The 25,931-nt window shown below is 39.2% G+C and overlaps 1 protein-coding gene across 2 annotated transcripts in view; it reads left to right on the forward strand.

Annotated features, from left to right (window-relative positions):
* The window catches only part of ITGB6 (integrin subunit beta 6), a 75,310-nt gene that overhangs the window by 45,150 nt on the left and 4,229 nt on the right, over window positions 1-25,931 (forward strand). For both annotated transcript variants that reach the window (XM_077761002.1, XM_077761003.1), the window contains 6 exons: window positions 3,402-3,536; window positions 3,756-4,173; window positions 9,737-9,959; window positions 12,985-13,082; window positions 18,678-18,797; window positions 24,402-24,568. In XM_077761002.1, coding sequence (XP_077617128.1) covers window positions 3,402-3,536; window positions 3,756-4,173; window positions 9,737-9,959; window positions 12,985-13,082; window positions 18,678-18,797; window positions 24,402-24,568 — 1,161 coding nt within the window. The remainder of the gene's footprint in view (window positions 1-3,401; window positions 3,537-3,755; window positions 4,174-9,736; window positions 9,960-12,984; window positions 13,083-18,677; window positions 18,798-24,401; window positions 24,569-25,931) is intronic.

Raw genomic sequence — 25,931 nt, forward strand, 5'->3', positions numbered from 1 at the left:
GGTCATATACTTGAAGCGGGCCCTCATTGCCACCCAGCAACTATGCTATAGTTGTCTAGGAGACATCCAAGTGGAGATGTCCACGAGTCGGTTGATACATTAGTTGGCAGTTCAGGAGGGTAACCTGGACTCTCCTAAACACACTTCACCAACAGCTTTCTCTTTCTCAACTGATGATAATTCCATCCTTCATGTTGCTAGGGCTAAAAAGCTTTGCTGGCTCTATCTTCAAAATTATTTAGAATTTGATCCAGACACTGGCTCCACTGCCCTCATCCTTGTCAGAGTCACCATCTTCACTCACCTGAATGGCTGCAAAGCCTCCTAAATGCCATTTCTCATTTCTAGCCTTGGTTCCCTACGTTCTGTTTTCAAGGAAAAAAAAAAACACAACCTGAATTTTCCTTTAAAATGTTAAGTCAGGTCATACCACTCTTCTATAGATAACACTAATTATTTCCTCATTTTACATAGAGTAAATGCCAAATTCTTTAAAACCGCCTACTGGGACCCTACCAGATCTGATTTACCTCTGTGACTTCATCTCCTATTACTCCACCTGTCTCTGCTCCAATACAGCAACTCTGGCCTCCTTGCTGTTCTGTTTCCAGAGCAAGCCAGACATGCTCCTGCTCAGGGCCTTTGCACTGGCTGTACCCTGTTCCTGGAACACTCTTCTGACAGATGCCTACATGCTATTTAACTCCTCACTTCCTTGAAATGTCACCTTCTTACTGAATCCTACTATAACTACATTTTTAAGAATTGTAGACACTCTCTTAATCTTCATTATCCCACCCTAACTTTTTTCTATAGCATTTATCACCTTCTAGCATGCTACGTCATTTTCTTATGTTGTTTCCTTTCTGAATATCAACTACAAAAGGTCAGCTATTTTAGTGGTTTTTGCCTCCAGAGTACCTAGAACAGTGTCTAGCACATATTGGACATTCAATAAATATTTTCTGAATGAAAAAGTTATAATATAACTATTTGAAATGAAACAGATAAAAAGAGTAGATATTAATGCTAATTGGCAGAATGTGAAATCTTACAACATGATAGAAATAATCTTTAAGGAGTGCCTGTGTGGCTCAGTCAGTTAAGGGTCTGACTTCGGCTCAGTCATAATCTCACAGTCTGTGAGTTCAAGCCCCATGTCAGGCTCTGTACTGACAACTCAGAGACTGGAGCCTGTTTCAGATTCTGTGTCTCCCTTTCTCTCTGCCCCTCCCCAACTCACACTCTGTGTCTCTCTCTCTCTGTCAAAAATAAACATTTGAAAAAAATTTTAAAAAGAAAAATAATCTTTAAGACTGAGAAATGACACTTTAATCTCTGATGAAGACCATATTCTGAAAAGTCGTCCTTATGTCCATTTACCGAAGGAGTGATGATATGGGGCAAATATAAAAGCAAGGAAGAAGAATGACTGAGAAGTTATAGTCAGCAGCTTAGAATTTGGAGGAAAGCAGGGTTGTCTTACTAGGCAGTTGGCAAAATTATACTTAAGGAAAACTTAAAGCTGAATATGTTTTTAAAATCCAGGGTATAGGTACTCAAGTCTTCTTAGATGAATTGAAATATTACTTAATTCATAATGTTTTACAACTTATTTTTATTCTTTTTTTTATTTTTAAAAGTTTTGTTTTGTCCTCCAAATACAGACTTTTTATTTTGCAGAAGAAAGAGGAACAGAGAAAGTCTACATAATAACACTAGCTTTCCCTATAACAAATAGTTTTCTTCTCCTTCTCTGATAGTCTTCCCCTTGGAAAACCTTGACTTTATCTCCCTCTGCCATAACCTATATGCTTCATATCTAGTGTTTCTTTCTTCCATCTACTTCATCATATATACCAACCACCTCAGGCTTCCTGATCCTAACGCCTCAGGCTGGGGTGAACGCAACAACATCCCAGCTTTCTCGACTCCAGTCTTACTCCCCCTCCCCCGTAAGTCCAATAGACCATGAGTCTGTCCTGCACCCACCTTCTAGACAACTTCCCTGCAGCTATATTTTTAGTAGATTGGACCCCTGCTTCAAAGCTATAGGGAATGTTTCCCACGGGTCTTAACTCATCTCTCCAAACCTCAAGGCTCTTTGCTGTCTGGTGTCTCCCAGGACAGTAGGAGTTGGGGCTTGGTTTGAGCCCCACTTGTCCTCATTCTATACCCCTCCTGGCACTGAACTTCCTCTTTTCTGGTCCCCTCATCTGAAATGCCAGTGTCATCTTCTCCACACATCTACATCCAACATAGCCATTAAGGGCTTCTAAATCTTCCAGCCTTCATTGACCATTCTCTTTTCTGAATTGTCCCAAACCCACATCTGTATTGCACATTTTTTTTTTAATTTAACGGTACATCTATTGACTTGTACATTAACTGCTTTACTTGGTTCCCTCTGGTTTTTCCAGTAAAATGATAATCATGTTGAGGGCAGAAATCCCATCTTACATTTATCCCCCAGACCTGACTCTACACTAAGGTACAATAGGTACTTGATAAATCTCGATATTGATTTTAAGGAGTAGTTTCTCGCACATTTTAACATCTCTAAAATTGGGAAGTGTTTTATGATTAATGGTGTCTTACAAATGCTGTCAACTGCAAATGTATGAAACCGGCCATAACCGTATATGTAGTTGTCACCTCAATTCATTAAGGACACCATTGGTACTACAGGTGTTGAATATAATTGCCACTTTAAAATACTTTCAAAACGTGTGCACTATGATTTGATATTGAAATGAAAAGTTATTGTATATGCAGAAATGTACCAAAACAGAGCAGCAGGGTATAAATTTGCTATCAGTGAAGCAAACATTCGTTGTTGAAGGAATGATTATAATTCTGTATTCCTCGCAAAGTAACAACCAGCTGCTTTATGGGACCTAAGAAATGATGATACTTACAAGTAAAGGAAGCTGCTATATTTTGTTACCGAAATGCAAGCAAAAAAATTAAAAAGTCTTTTGTATGCCAAGCAATGCAACTGAGAGATGGAGAATTTGCCAAATCCTTCAGAAAGTATACAATAATTTTCAAAGCAATGATAGACTGATAGAATTGATTCAGATGTTGCACAGAGTGATCTTGAGGTATTTTGTCATAATGTCATTGTCATAAAATAATGGTGTGTTTTATAATTGATGCCATCCTAGATTCAATAAAACATGACATGTATATGTGTGTCTGTGCGTGTATGCGTGCATTCGTGTGTGTGTGTGTGTGTGTGCATATGTGTGTATCTTGCTAGCTTTGTTTGATTGATGGTATGTGAATTTCTTTTAGATTCAATTTAATTTTATTCATTGGTAGCTTAACAAACATGATTCATGGATTCTTCTGGTTGTATTTTGTGGTTGTGACTTTAACTTTTTATGTCCTCACTAAAGGAACTCCGGTCTGAGGTGGAATTAGAAGTGTTAGGAGACACAGAAGGACTCAATCTGTCATTCACAGCTATCTGTAACAATGGGGTCCTCTTCCCACACCAAAAGAAATGCTCTCACATGAAAGTGGGAGACACAGTAAGTAGAGGGTAAATAGCTTGTCTGAAAAAAAATATTCAGGTAAGTCAGAAGTTACCTTACTGCACTGAAGTTGGATTTTTTCCTTTCAAGAATTTCAAAAACAATTTTCAAAAATTTCACAAGAAATGCTTTTGGCAGAGCTGATCCTCACACAGCTCTGTTTCCTCCCATGCATTTTGGTGGCTAAAAGTAGATAATTAGCATTTTCTTTTCCAGGCTTCATTCAATGTGACTGTGAGTATATCAAACTGTGAGAGAAGAAGCAGGCACATTATCATAAAGCCCGTGGGGCTGGGGGACACCCTAGAAATACTTATCAGTCCGGAATGCAACTGCGAGTGTCAGAAGGAAGTGGAAGTGAACAGCTCCAAATGCCACAATGGGAACGGTTCCTTCCAGTGTGGGGTGTGTGCCTGCAACCCCGGCCACATGGGTCCTCGCTGCGAATGTGGGGAGGACACGCTGAGCACAGACTCCTGCAAGGAGGCTCCGGATCACCCTTCCTGCAGTGGAAGAGGTGACTGCTACTGTGGCCAGTGCATCTGCCATTTGTCTCCCTATGGAAACATCTATGGGCCTTACTGCCAGTGTGACAACTTCTCCTGCGTGAGACACAAAGGGCTGCTCTGCGGAGGTAGGCTATGTCTAAGTCCACTGCACACTGTGGCTGTGCAAGTATCAAGAAGGGGGCCTTGCATCCTTTGAACCTCCCACAGTTGCCTGGGCATAGCTGGTACTCAATAAATATTTGCTGATCAAGTGAGTGGGTTAATCTCTAGACTTAAAGTAATTAATCTTCTCTTGTATTTTTTCTGGCTCTTATATTTTCTTGGGGTGAGATCTCTGCCAATTCAATTTACATCTCTGTTGTTGTTTACCTAAGAGTAAGGAGGCAAAACAATAGTTCTTTGGTTATGATCCAGACTTCACAAAACTGCATGTAATCTGAACTCTATTATCTTCCAGACTTTTCTGGATCAGGTTTCCAGATATCTTACCCAACTCTTCAAAAAAAATTATTTATTTATTTTTGTGTGTATGAGAGAGAGAGACAATGAGAGGGAGAATGTGGAGGTGGGGGGGGGGCAGAGAAAGGGAATCCCAAGCAGGCTCTGAGCCATCAGCACAGAGCCCAGTGCAGGTGCTCAAACTTACAAATGAACCATGAAATCATGATCTGAGCAAAAATCAAGAATCAGACACTTAAACAACTGAGCCACCTAGGCATCCCTTACCCAACTCTTTGGAAAAATTAAAAAAAAAACAACTCTTTGAAAAAAAAATAAAGGAGCATATTGCCAAAGACAAGGGACACAGAAATACTAAATGAACTTTCAGGACCTTTATTAATCTCACGCATATTAACTAACACATTTTATGTGATAGATACTAGATTAGGCACCAGGTATAATAAAGATGAATAAGCCTCTATGTGAAGAAGGCTATGGAAAGGGTAAAAATGAAAAACATTGCTTGGAAAGTTTTTAAGATCAAGAAAAGTTTTAAATAACAGAAAAATGTATGTTTTAAAAATTCTTTGCACATGGAAAATCACTGTAGTTTAAAACTAGTCTAAGAGTAGTTTAAGAATAACAATTATAAAGTCATTTGGATATATATCCATATATTTAAGTATATTCTATCTGCATATGAATTACAAATGTGTTCGTATTCTTTAAAATGATATAAATTTGTGTTACAACTGGAATATTAACTAACTGCTGACTTTAAGCTCCCAGTGTCTCCCCTTTTCACAGTGTGTGAACAGGCAGCTTTTCAAAACAGAAAACCATTATCTTTAAAGAAAACTAAGCAAGTTATGTTTTCAAACCACAGTGTCAGGAACATATAAAAGAGACTGATTCTCAGGAAAAAAAGGCCCAAGAAGAGCAGCCTCAAAGAATTCTGAGCTCTTTGAAAAAAACCATGTGATACCTTTAGAAGCGTACCTCCATTTCATTTCTTTGCAGCGGCTCTTGCTACCAACAAGTTCCTCTGAGGCCACATTCTTTCTTCTCCCCAGAGAGTGAAAAATTTAGGGTCTGTCCAGATTGAGACACTTTTCTCTCTCCTTTCATTCAAAGGTTTATTTCCTTATTTAATGGGTGTGTTTCCAAACCCATATCAGTTCTCTTCTCACAAGATGCAGGCAGGAGACAGCCTGAAGCCGGAGGCTGTCACCTTGTCTTGAACAGAACATGCTCTGCAGATTCCAAGATTGTATCTCTAATAAAAATCTTTGAATAAAATATGTTCCCAAAACATTTGAAATTACCTTCCAAAAAACTTCTACATGTAACCTAACTATAGCAATACTACCCCTACCTATATTTTGCTCTTTAAATCTTAGATCAAAGAATTCCAGAGCAGTTTAAATTGCTGGACTGTGCTCAGCAACACAGTTTGCTAATGGTCTTCTACTGCATTTGGTACCATGCATGCAAATGGAAATGAACTATTTAAAAAGAGTGGACTTGATCTGTGCATTGTAGTTTGAGAGGTCTGACAGTAGGACCTCTCTTTGTGTCAGATACAGTGATTGCTAGAGAAATTCTGTCTAGAAAACACAATTATTTCTTCAGTTGGACTAAGAAAACTTCACCAATGCCAGTTTCCTTCATGTTTGAAGATACTTTACAATTCTCAATCATTACTATTACTGAAAACTATTTTGTTTGTAGCAACATCGCAAAGGATGTTACAAAATTATTAATAACTTTCTCTTGAAAAAGGTATAATAAAAGTAAGTAGTATTATTCAAATTCAACAAACAGTTATCGAGTACCTACTATGTGCCTGGCATCAAGATTAGCATAGGGATAAATACTGTGCCTGTCTCTGTTGTTACTGTTGTTTATAACAGAGACCAGAGTGTGCTACAGCTTCACTTCTCATATAGAACTCACTGATTTTACAACTAGTTCACTCTGCATTGTGCCACTTCTCTGAAGGGCTATTACCACAATGTTCTTTTTCATGTACTTTCTTTCATCCATCTGTAAGTACTCACAGATATAGGGCTCCATTGATTTATTCCCTTGCCCAAATTCCATTAGTCATTTATATTTTGATTCTAAGAGATGGGAAACTAATAGGCAAATGGCATTACAGAAAATACTTCCTGCCATTATGCACTTAAAATTATCAGTCAGTGGCATTCCAGAAAGATCTATCCCTCTGAAAAGAGCCTGACCATTTTTTTTCTTGATCTTTGTTTATCATCTTGCCTCTGCATGAAGCCATTGTGAAGGTCTTGTTGTTTTTGTGGTTGTGGTTATATGAGCAGGTACTTTAGATAATTGGTTGCTTGTGAATATCAATTAGCAATGATATGGTGGATGGTTCTGGAAAGCCCACAGAGAGAAGGGTTTCTAAATTTTGACAGGAGCTCTTGGAGGAGTTTTCTAAATAATTCTCTTTTTGTAAAGTTTATTTATTTATTTTGAGAGAGAGAGGGAGAGAGAGAGAGAGAGAGGGAGAGAGAGAGAGGAGAGAGGGAGAGAGAGAGAGGAGAGAGAGAGAGGAGAGAGAACAGGGGAGGGGTAGGGGGTGGAGGGAGAAAATCCCAAGCAGACTCTACACAGTCAGTGAGGAACTCAATTTGGGTCTTGAACTCATGAACCATGAGATCATGACCTAAGCCAAACTCAAGAGTCAGATGCTTAACCAACTGAGCCACCCAGGTGCCCCTCTGCCAAGTAATTCTTACATGCAGTGATATACTTGGGCATTCTCAAAAAAATTCACATTTCATTTGACTATTTATAAATCATATTAATTTTTTGGAATAAGCTTGAATACAGAAATCTATCCCTAATATGAGAATAAGTATCTCCTTTTGCTGAGGAAGAAACAAAAAGCGATTGTAGTTTAGAGGATAATGTAGATGAGACATGTCTGCTGCAAGTTCCCACGTGCTGCCTCCTTCAAGCTGCCTCTGCCCTGGGAATCTGCAGCTTTCCTCTCACTGATGTCCTACCTCTCAGTCTCCCTGGAAGATCCTTTTTTTCTGATCACATTTTAAATGCTGATGCTCTCCAGAGCTTTTTTCACTGTCTGCTTTCCCTACATGACTGGATCCACAACAGCTTTAATTGCCATCAGTCTCTGATGGATCCAAACCTCAAACCTCTCTCTATAGACATAGATACACAGAGATATGTATCTGTCTACTAGGATGCCCCAAAAGCCCCTCGAACTCAAAAGAGCCAAAAATGAACTCATCATCTTCCCCACCCAAAGCTGCTCTTCTTCCTCTGCTTCAGAACAATGTATCCATTCAAAAATTAAGCTCTACTCTGTGCCAGGCACCAGGCATAAGGCAGCGAGCATGAGCCGGCAGCTTCCATTCCAGGTCAGTAAAAGGGTGCACCATCCACTGAGCAGCCCAGTCTGGTCAGCTGGGGAAGCTCCCATCCCCTCTCTCTTGCCCTCTCCCTCTACCCTGGCAGCAAGTGCACTATGCGCTGAGTAGTCCATCCCGGGAACTGCATCCCCTTTCCTTTCCATCCCCACTGGCGCCGTTAGGGCCTCATGTCTTGTCGCCCCTGCTGTTACAACAACCTCCTAAGTGGTTTTCCTGTCTCTTGTCTGATCCTCTCTACAGTTGCCGGGATATTACCAGACACACATCTATTTGTTCAAGTCTCTCCTCTACTTAAAATTCCATAATTGTCAGGATAGCAGTTCTTACTTTAGCCCCTAAAGCTTTTCATGATGTGATTTCTGACTTTCATTGATCTTTCCAACCCCTCCTTACCCCCTCCAACCTCCCTTCCTGCCACAGCTCCTAGGCATCATTGGCTCTTTCGATATGAAACTACTATGGGTATCATGCAGGTCACACAAGGGGCACCTGTGTGGCTCAGTCAGTTAAGTGTCCAACTCTTGGTTTCAGCTCAGGTCATGATCTCATGGTTTTATGAGTTCAAGCCTTGAATCAGGTTCTGGGCTGGTAGCAAGGAGCCTGCTTAAGATCTCTCTCTCTCTCTCTCTCTCTCTCTCCCTTTCTCTCTGCCCCTCTCCCACTTGCACTGCCTCTGTTCTCTCAAATAAACAAATAAAACTCAAAAAAGAAAAAGCAGTTTCCATGATTATACACTTCTGTCACTTGCCTATGCTTTTTTGTCTGCTTGAAATGCATATAACCCTCTTCTACCATCTACCTGTCTTTTCCAAATTCAGCTCAGTCATCACCTCTTCTGGAAAGGCCCCCAAATCTCTGGTCCGATTTGGAAACTCTCCCTCTATGTGCATAACACTTATCACAGTGTATTGTGCTTATTACTGGTGGTATTTATTTGCCTGTCTCCTACACGAGCCTATAAGCTTAGTGACCTTATTTAATTTTGTGTCTTCATGCCTAATGCAATCTATGGCACATGATACATGCTCAGTTAAAGTTTCTTAAACAAATGAATTTGTTGAGCACTCACTATATGCCTGCAGGACATCTAATTGGTGAATGCAAAGTAGAATATTTACACTTTATCTCATCTGACCACAACCGCTGTAGGATTTTATTCCCTCTATTTGATAGATGAGGCTTTTATGATAACTCGGCTTGAATGATGTAAAGTGGGTATTACCCTGGTCTATACTGCATCTCTATCTTATGGCACCTTAATTAAAAGGAACAAATTGTAAAAACAATTTAAATACACATACACATAATCACAGCCCCCCCCCCCCAAGTTCCNCTGGCTATAAGTTCTGTTTGATATAACATCAGGTAATCAAATCGGTCTTCAGTTAAGAGACTAGATCAATCAGCATACGTACTTAGCAAAATTCGTTCCATAAAATATATCTATGTTCACTGATTCCCCACCCACCCCCACTCACTTTTTCTCATTTTTCTTCAGTCTTTCTGATGGTGTTTAAAGGCAAACAGAAGGGACGCCTGAGTGGCTTAGTTGGCTAAGTGACCGACTTGGGCTCAGGTCATGATCTCATGGTTTGTGAGTTCAAGCCCAGCGTCAGGCTCTGTACTGACAGCTTGGTGCCTGAAGTCTGCTTCAGGTTCTGTGTGTCCCTCTCTCTCTCTGCACCTCCCTGGCTTAAGATCTGCCTCTCTGTCTCTCAAAAATAAATAGACGTTAAAAAATTAAAATAAATAAATAAAGGCAAAGAGAAAAGGTGGCCCTGGAATCGGAAGTGGCTTCTGCCCTAAGCATCACTGGGTTTTTTTTTTGCAGATAACGGCGACTGTGACTGCGGCGAATGCGTGTGCAGGAACGGCTGGGCAGGCGAGTACTGTAACTGCACCACCAGCACCGACTCCTGCGTCTCGGAGGACGGGGTGCTCTGCAGCGGGCGAGGGGACTGCATCTGTGGCAAGTGTGTTTGCACGAACCCGGGGGCGTCTGGACCCACCTGTGAACGCTGTCCTACCTGTGGCGATCCCTGTAACTCCAAACGGTAACGTCTCAACTTCCCTTGGTCCCTTTACTCAAACGTCATGTTGCTTTTGGTGGGTTTCTTCTCCCAGCATCCACCCAAATACACAGACCCAGAGGGCCCCTGGAACGACAGTGTCTGACTTGACTCTTTCTTTGTCCTGCTTATCCAGGACCACAATGTCACTCACATTTCTGCTAGAAACAAGCCTGAGGAAGCTGAGCTGATGTCCTACACTGATAACATCAGGTGGCCTTTCACTTACAATACCAGCCACACATAAGGAATGCCCTGGAGGTAGCCTGATGACACCCACATTCAGTACCTTTTCAGAGGAAACAGACAAGCTTCTTTCTTATCTAGAAGTTTAAAGCCTGACCTTACTGATTCATTCCTATCTATAGACTCATGGAGGCAAAAAGGCAGAAAGAGGATCTTGGCTTTCCATTTCTTCCCTCTTGACCGCTCATGCTCTTTGGCACCTCTCTCTGGTTGTCATTCTACACAGCTATTGTGTTTTGTATTTTCTTTTATACCAGATGAACAACAGCAACAACAAAACATGTTTTGTTTTCCAGTAAAAAAAATCTATTCCTTTGGTTGCTAGCCAACTTCTTAATGGGCAGTGGGGGCAACGTTTATAGGTCAAATGAAGCAAGTCTCCAAATGGGCTGTGTGATGACACTGCAGTATATAATGTATTATGCAGCAAACATTGCTTAAACGGTTCATAGTTTCATTAACTCAGCACCCAACATGGTAACATTTGCATTTCCAGTGTAAACAAAGTAAGAAAATCAATATTCACTCAGTGGCTCCTCACCATTCAAGTGTCAAAACCTCTCTGTCACTGTGCCTGGACATATGCCAGGAGAAGTGTGGGGACTTAGTTAGACTTAGTTGAACAGAATTAAATGTAAAATATCCTTTCAGGATGTTCCTTCCATTATTTATCTCCTTCATCTCTGTAAACATGATTCAATTTAAGTCTGGTTTATATAATATGAAATTAACAATCCAGGTAGTTTGAATTTGAGGGATCAGGTAATCTCCTTGGTGTTTATGTTAGCTTCGAGATGAATCCATTCTTCCATTTATTCATTTATACATTCATTTATCAAATAGATATGAAGTACCTATTGTTCACCAAAAACACATAATGATGACTAAAACAGTTATAGTTCTTGCCATCACACACGCTAAGAATCTAGTGGGAAAGACAGACTTTTTAAAAGTAATTATAATGATATCTGAGCTGACAGTTACAATAAGGGATATAGAGGGGACTGTGGAATTATATGGCAGGGCTACAAAACTAGATTGGACAGACATCAATGAGATGCACAAAGTGTAGAGGGTGTAAGGGTTTCCACAATGTCCAGCAGCCCCCTACAAAGATCCTCTAAATAATATAACCTAGATAAATGAAATATACTTGTAATGCAAAGGCAATTTCCAGACAAGACTTCTTTCCCCCACTCCCACATAAACTGCTGCTTCTTAGCCCTTCCTACAAAGGAATTCAGAGTTTTCCACTTTAAGAGAAGGAACTGGTAGGAGTCAGGGAAGGCTTGCCTAGGGCAATGCAGTTTCAGCTGGCATTGAGGGAAGCCTGATGCTGTGGAGAATGTTTCCAGCACTTAGAAGAGCATAGATTTGCATGGCCTGGGGAAGAGAGAGGTAGGGTGATGTGTGCCCACGGTAAGAAAACTTTGCTTATTTGAAAAATTAACAATAGATCTCCCCTATGACCCGGCAATAGCACTGCTAGGAATTTACCCAAGGGATACAGGAGTGCTGATGCATAGGGGCACATGGACTCCAATGTTCATAGCAGCACTCTCAACAATAGCCAAAACATGGAAAGAGACTAAGTGTCCATCAATGGACAAATGGATTAAGAAGATGTGGTTTATCTATACAATGGAATACTACATGGCAATGAGAAAGAATGAAATCTGGCCATGTGTAGCAACATGGATGGAACTTGAGGGTTTTATGCTGAGCAAAATAAGTCAGGCAGAGAAGGACAGCTACCATATGTTTGCACATATAGGTGGATTAGGAGGAACTTAACAGAGGACCATGGGGGAGGAGAAGGAGAAAAATAGTTGGGGAGAGGGAGGGAGGCAAACCATGAGAGACTCTTGAATGCTGAGAACAAACTGAGGGCTAATGGGGGTGGGGGAGAGGGGAAGGGGGGTGATGGGCATAGATGAGAGCACCTGGGTTGAGCACTGGGTGTTACATGGAAACCAACTGGACAATAAACTATTAAAAAAGAAAAGAAAAGAAAACTTTGCTGTATTGTACTCCAAACAGAATCTGGTTATAAAGTGATTTGTAGCATAAGATTAATTCAAAGTCTAAGTTTTACTCTGCTGCATAGATATCATTAGAGAAGCTTAATTCCTGGACTGTTCTTAGAAATATACTTTTCTGTAAGTAGAGTTCATTTACTAAAAAGCCCATGTTAATGAGGATCCAAGCTGTAACCTCAGCATTTAAAAATACCCCTGTGAGGCTTAGACTCATTCAAAATAGTTACAGACAAAAGAATCTTTGAAATAGCCTTTCATGACATGTATGAATTCTTAGAATTCTTAAAACAGATGATTTCTGTTAAGAAATTCAAACTTTGTATAGTCATGAATCATATTTTAGCAGCGTAAACCTTTTCAAGGAAAATGTAAAATGAACAACAACAAAAAAAACCCTAAATCAAACACCAAAATAAGTTTGTCTTATTACTGGGGTTTTTTTGTTTGTTACTTAACCAATCAAAGGCAATTAGAGACAGATGAGGATAACAGCTACTGTCAAGGCTGGCTCGTGAAACACTGATTACTACGTGGAATCAGAATAAAGCAGTTTCCTCTTGAACATCACTCAAATATCTTTCTGAAAATAACAAAAGCAACATCCTCTATGAGACATTCCTAGAGCACGAACCACAGTAACAGCATTAAAGCATTAAAGCAATAACCCAGCTGCATATGTTTTCCAACAACATGAACTGATAAACTCTACTGAATAATGTTCACAGGAGCTGCATTGAATGCCACCTGTCTGCCGATGGCCAGGCCCGAGAAGAATGCGTTGAAAAATGCAAACTAGTTGGTGTGACCGTCAATGAAGCAGAAGGTTATATTTGTCTTCAATTACTTTCTTTGTCTTTACATAGGTCTTGAGAGACAGAAACACTGTGAAGGGCTTTTTAGTAACTCGACCTCATTTGAACCAGGGCATTAGTTCAACATTAATTTTGTTGTTGTTGTTTTATTTATTTATTTTTTGAGAAACAGTGAAAGGGGCAGAGAGAGGGAGAGAGAGAATCCCAAGAAGGCTCTCCACTGTCAGCATAGAGCCTGATGCGGGGATGGAACCCATGAACTGTGAGATCATGACGTGAGCTGAAACCAAGAGTAAGATGCTTAACTGACTGAGCCACCCAGGTGCCCCAGCAACATTAGTTTATAAGAGTAAACACATTCCATGAGTCTAAAAACATGATGGTTTGGGATACAAGCAATGTAAAGTCATAGCTATTCTATTTGGCTGCGGTTCTGTTGGCAAGTTCACCTCTGCTTAACAAAAAACAATTGCAGAAAATTCCAGAATGTTAATTTTTAATTAGAAAAGAAAATTTAAAAAATAGCTAAATGTTAATCTCCAAACCTGAAATCATCCTCTATCATTGGATTGCCCTATTTGAAAATGGGAGAAGGTGAAGTATAATAAGGGTTTCCTGGGAGCAAGTCTCAGTCATCAAGCAGTTTCTGGTTAGTAGCCATTTTTCCTCCACCACTTCTATGTGGTTTCGGAGCATAGGTGTTACAAGGCCACCCTTAAATCCTTGTTGTATCACTTCTCCAAAATAAGAAGGGCCTGTTACCTTTAACTGCTAAGCAAATTCTGCTCTTGCTTTCACCTGTCATTTTACAATTTAATTACTTAAAATAAGATTATTTTTAATAGCAAAATGTCATCTCAAACATTTAAGTAGATTGTATTTTAGCTAGGAAGGCCATTTAAACAAATAATTTGTGGGGTGCCTGGGTGACTCAGTCGATGGAGCATCCAACTTCAGCTCAGGTCATGATCTCACAGTTCATGGGTTCAAGCCCCATGTTGGGTTCTGTGCCTTCAGTTCAAAGCCTGGAGCCTGCTTTGGTTTCTATGTCTCACTCTCTCTCTCTGCCCCTTCCCTGCTTGCACTCTGGTCTGTTTCTCTCTCTCAAAAACAAATAGACACTTAAAAATTAATAAATAAATAATAAGCAAAATTAAAAAATAATTGTAAAGATGACTGGCTCCTCCTAAAGGGCCAGTCTAGGGGGATTCATTTTTCCATCACCCCAAACTCTCTGCATTCGAATACTGCTCAGGCTGAACCACTGCCTACACACATGAGAGCCATGACCAAGATGTATCTCAGGTGAAGTGCAATAATCAAGACAATTTATGACACTCTAGGATGTGTATCTTGAAGAAACAGAAATAGAATAGAGAAATTAATCCATGTCCAAAGTGGAATAAGTTAGTGGCATTTATTGTTTTGAAAATTATCTATATTGTTTTAACATTGAGATTTCTGACTGTGCACAGTTGAATAAGCCTGCACAGAGGAGCAAGATTAGTGCTCATAAAACTCCTCTTTTGTGCTTTTCTGGTGACTAAAGATAAATATGCCAAATAGCCATAAATTGGACCAGATGGTATGTACCTTACCCTAATACTGAAAGCAGGATGCAGTAAAAGCACTGAGGAAAGTAGCATTTGTGGACTGTCCACATTAGTAACTGGTTCATAGGCACAGCATATCCTAAGGCTTCATTTCACAGCCAACAGTGGAGATATTTACCAAGTGTTTCTAAGAAATGGCTAAAAATTGCAGAAAAAAAAAGTCCTATAAATTACTAGAACACCATTCACCAGCAACATGGGGAATCTAATATGCCAAGGGGAAAAAGGGAATAAACCTTGGAAACATGTAAGTCATGAACAGAGTTACTATATTTAAATATACAGTTTTCAAGTAGATTATCATAAATACTTGGATTTGAGAGGAACACTGGGTCTCAAGTGGCATTCAAAATATTTGCATTATTCTTTTTGTGTAATTGGATAGATTATCTTCAAAATAGGGGACTACAATTATTTGTAACTCAGAAACTGAAAATATTAACTGGATTTCTAATACCATTTAAGGCACTAACCTTGTTGAATTTGAGAGAAAAACATTTGTCAGCCTGTGAATTAAAAAGTTACTTTTCTGGGATGCCTGGGTGGCTCAATGGGTTGAGCATCCAACTCTAGATCCCAGGGTTGTGGGATCAAGCCCCTATATCAGGTTTCACACTCAGTATGGAGCCTGCTTATGTCTCTCTCTCTCTCTCTCTCTCTCTCGCTCGCTCGCTCTCTTTCTCCCTCTTTCTCCCTCTCCCTCTCCCCCTCTCCCTCTTTACCCCTCCCCTGCTTGTGGACTCTCTAAAATAAAAAACAAAAATAATTAAAAAGTCACTTTTTAAAAAAATTTTTTTATGTTTATTTATTCTTGAGAGGGAGAGAAATAGCATGAGCAGGAGTGGGACAGAAAGAGAGGGAGACACAGAATCCAAAGACAGGCTCCATGCTCTGAGCTATCAGCACAGAGCCCGATGTGGGGCTCCAACCCACAAACTGCGAGATCATGACCTGAGCCAAAGCTGAAAGGTTAACCAACTGAGCCACCCAGACACCCCCAAAAGTCACTTTTCTAATGAGACTTTTATAAGTTCTATTTTAAGTTACTCAAACAGTTATGTCATTGATCACATCACCTTGAAATTATCCCCATCTATTTGCTCTCACATAGGATCTTCTCTCAGCCCCACCTACCCCGACAAGGATATGGAGAGTAAAGTAGAAGAGCATAATTTATAATCCAAATAAATTGTTCCTCAGGTGTGCCATGTGAGCATTTTAAAGACATGTGGCCTAACTTTACTCATTCCATTTTACTGAAAGATACTTTGTAATCTACTCCAACATTCATGTACTCAGAGCATTGTTACTCAAAGTGTGTTCCATGGGAACACTAATTCTGAAAGTGTTAAATGGAAAATAGCATCCATGGTCATATAAATTTTGGAAATGGGGAGCTAAGCTTTTTGCTTATTTTCCAAGACTCCTGAGAAATTAGGCATATTGCATTAAATATGCATTGTGAATTTTCAGGAGAGGCAAAAGAAAGAATTGGAGTAAGGAAGGATTCCCAAACTTGTTTGGCCACAGAACCCTTTTCTTTTTCCTTGGGAAACTGTTTCTCTGAGAACTACTGACTCAGCCCCAGAGCACAGGTCCTTAACACATAATTGTCTTAATTCAGTGGTGCAGATGGTTTATATTTCTATATCCTTCCTGGACGCTGGCCTCCTCACCCCCATTCTCACATTTCTTTCTTTTCTAAGTATAATTTCATGGACTGCCCAAGACTTTATATCACTGTATTATTCTAGAGCAGCACACTGCTGCTGCTGCTGGCACTCATAAAGGAGAGTCAAAAAGAAAGGTCCATTTCTTAATGAACAACAAAAGAAAACCTTAGCAGCTAATTATGCAAATCTCTAGCCCAAGCTGGACCCTTTCATTGCACATTCAATAATACCATTTTAATACCCAAACACTACAAAACTGGCTAAATCTAGAGTCATAACAGTCATGAAAAGGAGTGGTGAAGTAATTAAAGCAAGAAGGGAGCCATGACGCAAAGGTCATATTAACAGTTCCATTAAAACTTAAATAATCCTGGTGAAGTAAATTAAGCCTCCCTGTGCTTCAGTGTAGCTCTTTAAAAGAAAATAAAAAAGCAGGATTAATATTACTGAAAAGAGTATTATAAGCTATCCACATATTTTCTACCTGAGAATAAAATGTTCCATTAAGTAAGCTTGGGAGGAACACAGTGGGTGTGCACTGTCATGGCAGAGAGGGAGAGAGGGAGAAAAAAAATGCATTCTCCACCTTGAAAAAGCATATTCTCCAAGACTTCATGAATTCTAGTTAATTGGAGTGGTCTGGCAGGAGGACATGTGGTAAAGGCCATCTAAAAGTGACCAAAGTATGAATTATACATGCAGGGCTATTGCATCCAATAACACACAAAATTACACAAACAACAAAAAAATCCACTGTTGCCTGGAGGTTCTCGAAGATCTAAATCAGATCACCTTATTAAAAAATATTGTTAAACAACTCACTAAACTACACCCTCCTGTGCATACCACCAACGTCTGGAATCAGATAGCCAGGATGGGTCTCTGGAATCCTTATTTTAAATGAACTCTCAGGTGATTTACAAGATCATAAACATTGGAATGACCCAGATGAGAATGATTTATAATTAGATTTCTTGATATTCTTATGTAAATAGATGCTTCTAATGGATTCAAAAGCAATTTTTTTCCACTTAAATTTATCATCTGAAATCCTATTAATAATGCTAAATGTTTTACTCATTCCTTTTTTTCATAGATAATACAGACATTCTTCTTATAGACCCTGACATGAGGATTTTATCTTATAAATCAAATGCTAAACCAACTTAATATCTTCCTTTCTGTGGCTACAGCATTGTTGAACAAAAAAATAGCGTATTATTTACTTTGTTAGAATATGAGGAACACATATAGATTCTGTTTTATTAAAACTTATTTTTAAGGTAATGAGAAAAATTAGAGGTCTAGCAAGAGTATATCTACGGTTATCTTGGAATGTCCCCAATATTCTGACTCAATGTGTCATATACTAATATTGGATCATATGTCAAAATTTTAGGTTAAAAGCAAACAGTTGTTCCATTTACAGATTTCTGAAAAAAGTTTTTATATCATTTGTATCAAAAAACAATATCATTGCAATCCAACTTAGAAGATAGGAGAATTTTAAGCAAGATTTTTTTTAATTTGGAAAATGCTACATAATTTTGGCATAGGTGCCAAACCTCTAAAACTTCTGATAAATGGTACTAACATTGTGGATTGACCATTTTACTATATTTTCAGTTTCTATAATGGCATTCATTTTCTGCCTCTTGAATAAGCTCAATAAAATTCTATTTGAAAAAGATTTGAACAAAAATGGATTATGTTTGTTTTTTTTAACTAACAAATGGGCTATACTGAATAGTAGGCAAGCTCAACTGTGTCCCTTTTAATCTGGGGTTTACTCTCCTCCTACTGGTCCCTGAGCATATAACACTTCAATGTCCATTTCCTGACATTAATTTATATTTACTGTTGTGATAATACATGACCATCAACTTGACTGTGGGAAAGGTCCCTTTAGAAGTATCAGTATCAGTTTGGGTTGTGCAGTCTTTTTCTGAAATGTAATCTAGGCTTCCTCCCAGATGCTCACAGCCAAGAGGAACATACAGCCCTCTCATTGCCACAATCAAGGCCATTCTATCCCAAGACAAGTAGGCTGCCTTCAAGTACTTTCAGTCTATTGAAATCCTTTCCCCATCAGTTTGACAAGTGCATTTGATGGTCAGTCCTGATTGACCACACCTGGAACTCTTCTGGAACATGAATAGAAACTAAAACCTCAGTGGTGGTAAAAATCCTATGTCTTTTTATTCCTATTCTGCAATGTTGAAAATTCCTATTTGCATATTAAAACTCAATACCACTTTGCTTTAAAAATAATCTCTTTTGGAATCTCATTTAATCTAATGAATGACACCTTTATCTGCAGATTTTTCAAAGGATAGTTCTGTTCCCTGTTCTCTGCAAGGAGAAAATGAATGTCTTATTACATTCCTAATAACTACAGATAATGAAGGGAAAACCATCATTCACAGCATCAATGAGAGAGGTGGGTGGCATACCTTCCATTGTCAATGGTAAGTGATACTATGTGGGAGAGGAAGAAACAACCAGAAAGACACTTTGGGTAGCTTTCCAGGAAAGACATTTCCAGAATTTTGATGGAGTGCTTCTACTTTCCCAGGGATTGAAATATACTTGTTGAAAGGTTTGATATGTTCCAATGTCTGTTACTTAGACTACAAAACAAGAGGAGTATATTTGTACCAATCATCATCTCCCCAAAAGCTGGCTGATGGTTTGTAGAAAGATGGACTGATTAAATGCAATGTAAGCAAAAGATATATCTTTAAAAAGGCCAACAGGGAGAAGCATAATAGTCTAAAAGGATGAGATTTTCATCAGACAAATCTTGGCTCAAATCCTGCTCTACCACTTAATAGCTGCTTGACATTCTAGAAGATACTTGCCTCTGAGTTTCTCTTCATCTGTAAAATGGGAATAATAATAGTACCTTCTTCTAAGGGTTGACTCAAAGATTAAATGGAATAATGCATATAAAACATGTATCAATTCATAACCTACAATAATGGCTCATTGAGTCAGAAAAGACATGAAAGAGGAAGTGAAGAAGGAAGTGAGCCCCAAAGAAAGTCAGGGTCCATAGCTTCTTAGATTTTCAACATACCAACTCATGGAGTTTGCTCAGGACTTGGGAAGCTCTCAAGTAAAAATCTCAAAAATCTCACAGAGAAGTTTATATTAAATAGAAAATAGTGGAAAAGATACTTTTGTTGAGAAGTTTTAAATTTTAGTGAGTATCAGACTCACCTGAGGAGCTTGCTAAAATGCCTGCATCCTGAGTCAGCATGTGTGATGTGTGGCCCCGAACTCTGCATTTTAACACTACTCTGCTACAGATGGCTTCAAAACCTCCCTGGTTGCATTCTTAGATATTCACAAGTGCCTCACCTTTTCTGTCTTCAATTAATGATGTGTTCCTAAATCTTTCTGGCAGAAATGACAGCTGCATTAAATCAGATCTCTCCAGCTCTTGTCAGCAACCTCCTCCTTCTCCCCTCAAAAGCTTGGAGCCTAAGTTCTGCCCCAAACAACAGCTAAGGACAGGCTAGCAGGCAGATGTATTTTGTTGTGTGCGCTTGCTTATCATTGTGTTGACAAAATATTAAGTCCCAAATTTGAAACCAAGAATATCAAACTGCCATCACTAAAGTGTGTAAAAGCCAAAGCAATACCAAAGTAACCAAAAAGTAATTTCAAGAAACTATAAACCAACCAAGAAAACATGATTAGAAAAATATCACAGTATAGTGTTGAAGGTCAATGGGAGGTAGAAGTCAACACAATACAAGATACAAGGGTATCACACATCTTGTATCAAGATTGTGACCTTGGCCTTGAAGCTCAGGTGGGCAGAGTGCACCTGGAGACTTGCTCTTGAAAATCTCATATGAATCAACCTCTTTGAAATGCATATATAAAATGCTTTGCAGAGGCCATTAGTTAAGGAAATTTAAGGTGAATTCTGCTCCACAAGGAAGAATAGTACAAAAAACTTGCCTCCTCATTATGTGTTTTATAAAGCCAGATTTTTGACCTATACCCCCAATCCTCTATTTGTAACCATGGCAGTGGCTTTAGCAAGTTCTCCTGAAATATAATATTGATTCCATTGGAAAAACTAGTTTCAAACAACAAAAATGAACTTCCAGAATTGTTTTTAATTCAGGGGCTTTTGTATCTGTAGGTTTGAGTTTTATTTTGTGTGTGTAGGGGGGGAGGGGGGTTGGGGGGGAGAGAGAGAGAGGAGAACATGCCTTTGGCTGACAAATGTCTCCTCATTACCAAACTATTGGGGGGTTTTTTTGTGTGTGCTTCGACACAATCCGAGTGGCACATAAACATGCCGTCCTTCTGAAAGCACTCAGACTCCCTGATGACTTTTTATTAAGGCTTTTTATTCTCCCTATGCTTTTGTAGTAGGGAAAAGTGAGGGGAAAATTACCTCCTTGAGGCTTAACAGAAGTCACCTGACAGCTCCAAAGATGCTTCTCCCTGGCAAATATTCCTGTTCCTGGGTAGGCCCTGAACTTACAGAGGCCCTAAGAGCAGAGCCTGTCCGGGAATCTGCAGGCTCTTCTCACAACTGTAAGACCAGAGAATCCCATGGCCATAGATCAGAGGCAAGGATAGAAGGAGGAAGTGGAGTCTAAGGATTTCGACGGTCCTACAAACAAGGTTTAAAAGAAACCAAGTGAACAGTCACCATCAGTGTGTGTGGATGTAGGGAGAGCTTTGCTCATTTTTCTTACATCTGGAAGAACTTTCAGAGTATAAAAGCCACATTTATAAGAGCCACAGTCAAGAAATGACATTGGGAGGGTGGGGGCATCTGGGTGGCTCAGTCAGTTAAGCATCCAACTTCGGCTCAGGTCATGATCTCACAATTTGTGAGTTTGAGCCCCGTGTCAGTTTCTGTGCTGACAGCTCAGAGTCTGGAGCCTGCTTCGGATTCTGTGTTTCCCTCTCTCTCTCCCCCTGGCCTGCTCATGCTCTGTCTCTCTCCTTCAAAAAAATAAATAAACATTAAATTTTAAAAAATGACATTTGGGAGCCTTCCTGGCAGGGATGTGGATGTGAATGTTATACCCACAGTTTCCAACATGGATGGTCCAGGTCCTTGAAGTCTTGAGAATAGAAGAGGAAGAAGACTGTATTTGTAGGAATAGGAATAGGAATAGGAATAGGAATAGGAATAAGAATAAGAATAAGAATAAGAATAAGAATAAGAATAAAAGAATAAGAATAAGAATAGCAGCTGTCATTTATTGAGCCTTTACTAATGCCTTTTGCCAGGTATTGTTCTATATGCTTTACGTGCATTAATTCTTTTAGCCCCCTCAATGTAACAACCATATAAAGCAAGTATTGCTATTATTTCCATTTTACAGATAAGGAAATTGAAGCAGAACAAGTTAAAAGGTGTGTTAGGTCTTGCAGCAATTAAGTACCAGCGCTGGTTAGGGAATTCTGGCAGTCTGGCCAAGAGCCCAGGCTCCTAACTACTGTGCTATACTGCCTCCCACTGGCTGTATGATCATAATAAATACCTGGCTCCCAAAAATATGTTAGATCAACACCAACAGAAGTATGTAACTTAAAATTTTCTAGTAACCTCACTAAAAAGTCAAAATCTGGTGCAATGAATTTTAGTCATGTTTAATTTAATCTGGTCTATCCGGAATATTGTCATTTAGCATGTAATCAATACAATAATTATTGAGATGCTTCATTTTTTCCATACTAAGTCTTCACAATCAGTGTGCATTTTGTACTTACCACACCACCTAATTCAGAAAAGTCACGTTTCCATGTTCAGTTAGCTGCATGTGACAGAGCTAAAAGATTGGCAGTACTGGGAACCCAGGACCTTAGAATTAGGTGGCAGTGGCCAGGACTCGACAGGCAACACTGCACACTGTGGTGGAGATGGCCCTCTTCTCCCACATAGAAATATGTCTTTAGTCTGAGCGTTTCAGGAAATAGAGTATAAACAGTGGGGATTTCTATTGTGTAATACCTGCCCTGATACATGGGCTGAAATCTTTTCTTGAGAAATGTATAATTTCTCAAGGTATAATGCATTCTCAATGTATAAATGTACAATGACTCTGAGTTCTTAAAAAATTTTCTCTGCCAGGCCATGGCTGTTCCTCCTTTATTTATTCTCTACCGGAGAGCCCTCCTAATTCACATTCTGGCAACAGGGTCTTAGTAAGCTTCATCTTGCTTTCAGCAAGAGCATGCTATGTCCCACCCCAGACATTTCGTCATGAAAGACACAGCCAGTGCATATTCTTACTGACACATGCCTGCCACTTTCTTTGCAGGAGTGTTGCTAACATTTTAGAAGCAGCCCTGGTTCATTTGCTCTGCTAGAAAGTCATTAGATCTTCATACTGGAGTAGCCATTTCATTAGCTCCTTTACTTATTTCTGCAAAATCTCCTTACCTGGTTTTTTGCCCAAGGAACAACAGTGTCTGAGGCCAGGCATCATGCTGTTGTGGGGCCATTAGTCCTGCTCAAATTCAGATCAGCTATAGATCCTTACCTTGAAAGCAGCATCACCCGTTCTGTGTGTATGACTCTCCTAATTGAATATCTAAAAGCAATAAGAGTTAGGATAAACTAAGCATGATTCATTTCCTCCCCCAGATATCTCAGATTTGCCTCACTTCTGAGGCAGAGGGAGGGAGATACTTAATGATAATTTTTATGTGAGATTTTTTTCCTCATGAAAGCAAGGGGAGAGCTTAATTATAATGTTTCATTAAGAAATGTATCATCTCTCAGGCATATTGCAAGAATTATTAGTCATTCTGCTGTCAATGAGGGAAGGCACTGTGTAATTGTGAAATTATATTAATATCATCAATAGAGTCAAAATAACATTTCATAAAATGTTCAAGTTGAAAGAACTATACGGAAAGTCTAGTTTCCCAAACTTCCCTTGCGATAAGAATCACTTGCGATACTGCTAGTAATAAAGAAATCTGTGGCTCCACTAAGAGGCACTGAGTCAGAATCGCTGGGAAGGGCTCTAGGAGGCAATGGGTTTATTTTTTTATTAAATTTTTTAAACATTGTTATTTATTTTTGAGAGACAGAGATAGAGCGTGAGCAGGGGAGGGGCAGAGAGAGATAGAGGGAGACACAGAATCTGAAGTAGGCTCCAGGCTCTAAGCTGCTAGCACAGAGCCCAACGGAGGGCTGGAACTCACCAACTGAGAGATCATGACCTAAGCAGAAGTCAGACGCTTAGCTTAGCTGGCTGAGTCACCCAGGTGCCCCACTGGAAGCTGTGGGTTTAGTAAGCATAAGCACCTGAGCTCAATCTTATCCTCAGGGAAGTTAAGGGAACATTGAAGAACTACACCTTTGTTTGCTGGATGAGGGTCCCGGAACCCAGAGAGATTGAAGGACTCGATGGATTTCAGACAGCTACATCAGATGGGAATTGAACCCACCTCTCCTGACCCCAGTCCAGGAACTTTTCAGGACACCAGAGCACTACATTAGTGTTAAAATAAAACTAATAGCCATCATTGTCTTTGATTTTAAAAAAAGAGGCAGCAGCAAGTAGTAAACTTCTCAGGGAGCGGGTTTTATGTAATTTTGAATATAATCTCCTAGACAGTTCATGTTTCAAGGAAATCCATAAAAATGTAGTATCATGTGTATATGTGTGTGAATGTGTGCACACATACACATTTCATTTCTACTCTATCCTATCCAGAAGAGACCATTTTTAGTAATTAAACGATGGTCTTTTTCATGGTCTTTTATATGTTCTGTGTGTACTGATCCTCTTTCTTGGATTCTCTTTTTGAGTCAGCAATTCAAGTATATATCTGTTTGCTTGAAATAACCAAACTTTATCTTTTGATCTACTGCATAGGAATAGTGCTATCCTTCAACAAGTAACTCATTTTTTTAATTCATCAAAACAAAACTTGTTACAATTTACCCTCTACTGGAGAAAAAGCATAGTTGGAAAATTTAATGAGAAACGTTTTCTCTACCTCACAAGATTATACCATCTTCTTAATATAATTTTCTTTGTTTCCACAGACTGCCCAAAGCCCCCAAACATTCCCATGATCATGTTGGGGGTTTCACTGGCTATTCTTCTCATTGGGGTTGCCCTACTGTGCATTTGGAAGCTGTTAGTGTCATTTCATGATCGTAAAGAAGTTGCCAAATTTGAGGCAGAACGGTCTAAGGCCAAGTGGCAAACGGTACGTAAACACTTGGGGGCTATCCCTTGTCTCCGGGAGAAAGTGACTCATGAAAGAAATGGGTGTCAGCTTTCTTCTGCTCTAAAAGAGAGTGATTTCACTGATTCTTTCCCTAACCTCTCACCATGTCCCTAACAGCTTTGAAGGAACCTAGATAGCTATCTGGACCCCAGATAGAGCTCATAGCATGCATTTGTCTCTCAGTGCAGTAGGGATTTCCCCCACTCTGAAGAGTTTCATGGAACTCCTTATATACAGTTTAAGGACATCAAGGAGATACATTTAATCATTACCACCAGGAGGATCATTCAGGCCCCTCTTAATAAAGTATAGGTGCTCTATTTAAACACTTCCATAGATCAGTTGTGTTATAGCCAATAGAATAATGTTCATGAGCAATATGACAGGTCATGCCAATTTCCATAGAAATACTCATTACTTATAATAGCTTACAATGGCAAACTGAGAAGATTTTTAAAATATCATTCAGTTAGTTCTTCTCAATAACAAATTTTAAACAACTACCTGAAAAATACCTAAGAAGTGTCAACCTTTAAATATGTGTACTCAATGCATATAATTTATGTGTCTCCTCTTCACAGTAGACAAACACAAAACAGGACTCCAATTTTCTGTGTTTCTTTTCCACAGGAGAGATAATTACATTTCTAGAGGGACATAGGAATAATTTCATGGTTTTAATTTCATCTTTCTATTTCTAATGGTGTGCCCAGCTATCTAATAGCAATTATCTTACATTGCTGATTCTAAAAACAGTGATTTCACTGGAGATAATACAGGCAAACACAATGCTGTTTTGTGTTCATCTGCCCAAATAAGTTGATGTTAACACAATTTTTTCCCTCTAATTATATAGTGGTATCCTCAATTCTTAAAGCAAATGCAATTTCTGTTTTGGATAAATTTGTCTTGATGAGGGTTGCTTATTTTGAAGTAATGCTAAGATACAGCACAAGACAGTGGACAACAAAAATTTTCAGCTACTTCATCTTCGTATTAAAAATACCTTTACACACAACAACCAAACTCAATACGTGGATCTTGTTTTGATCCTGATTTGAACAGTCCAACTGTAAAAATACATTTCTTGGACACCCGGAAGGAGGATAATGTAGCCTTGGTATTAGAATAATAGCAAGGAATTATGATTAATGTGATTAGGTAAGATGATGGGATGATGACTTTGCTAGAAAATATCCATATTTTGAAATGAAAGGAAATGAAGATTAGGTTTGCTTTGAAATAATTTACCCAAAAGAGTGAAGGGGATAGGGGGGCCACCTGGGTGGCTCTGTCGGCTGAGCATCTGGCTCTTGATTTTGGTTCAGGTCATGATCTCACA

Source organism: Crocuta crocuta, unplaced genomic scaffold, assembly GCF_008692635.1.
Source record: "Crocuta crocuta isolate KB4526 unplaced genomic scaffold, BGI_CrCroc_1.0 scaffold153, whole genome shotgun sequence".
NCBI classification, from domain to species: domain Eukaryota; kingdom Metazoa; phylum Chordata; class Mammalia; order Carnivora; family Hyaenidae; genus Crocuta; species Crocuta crocuta.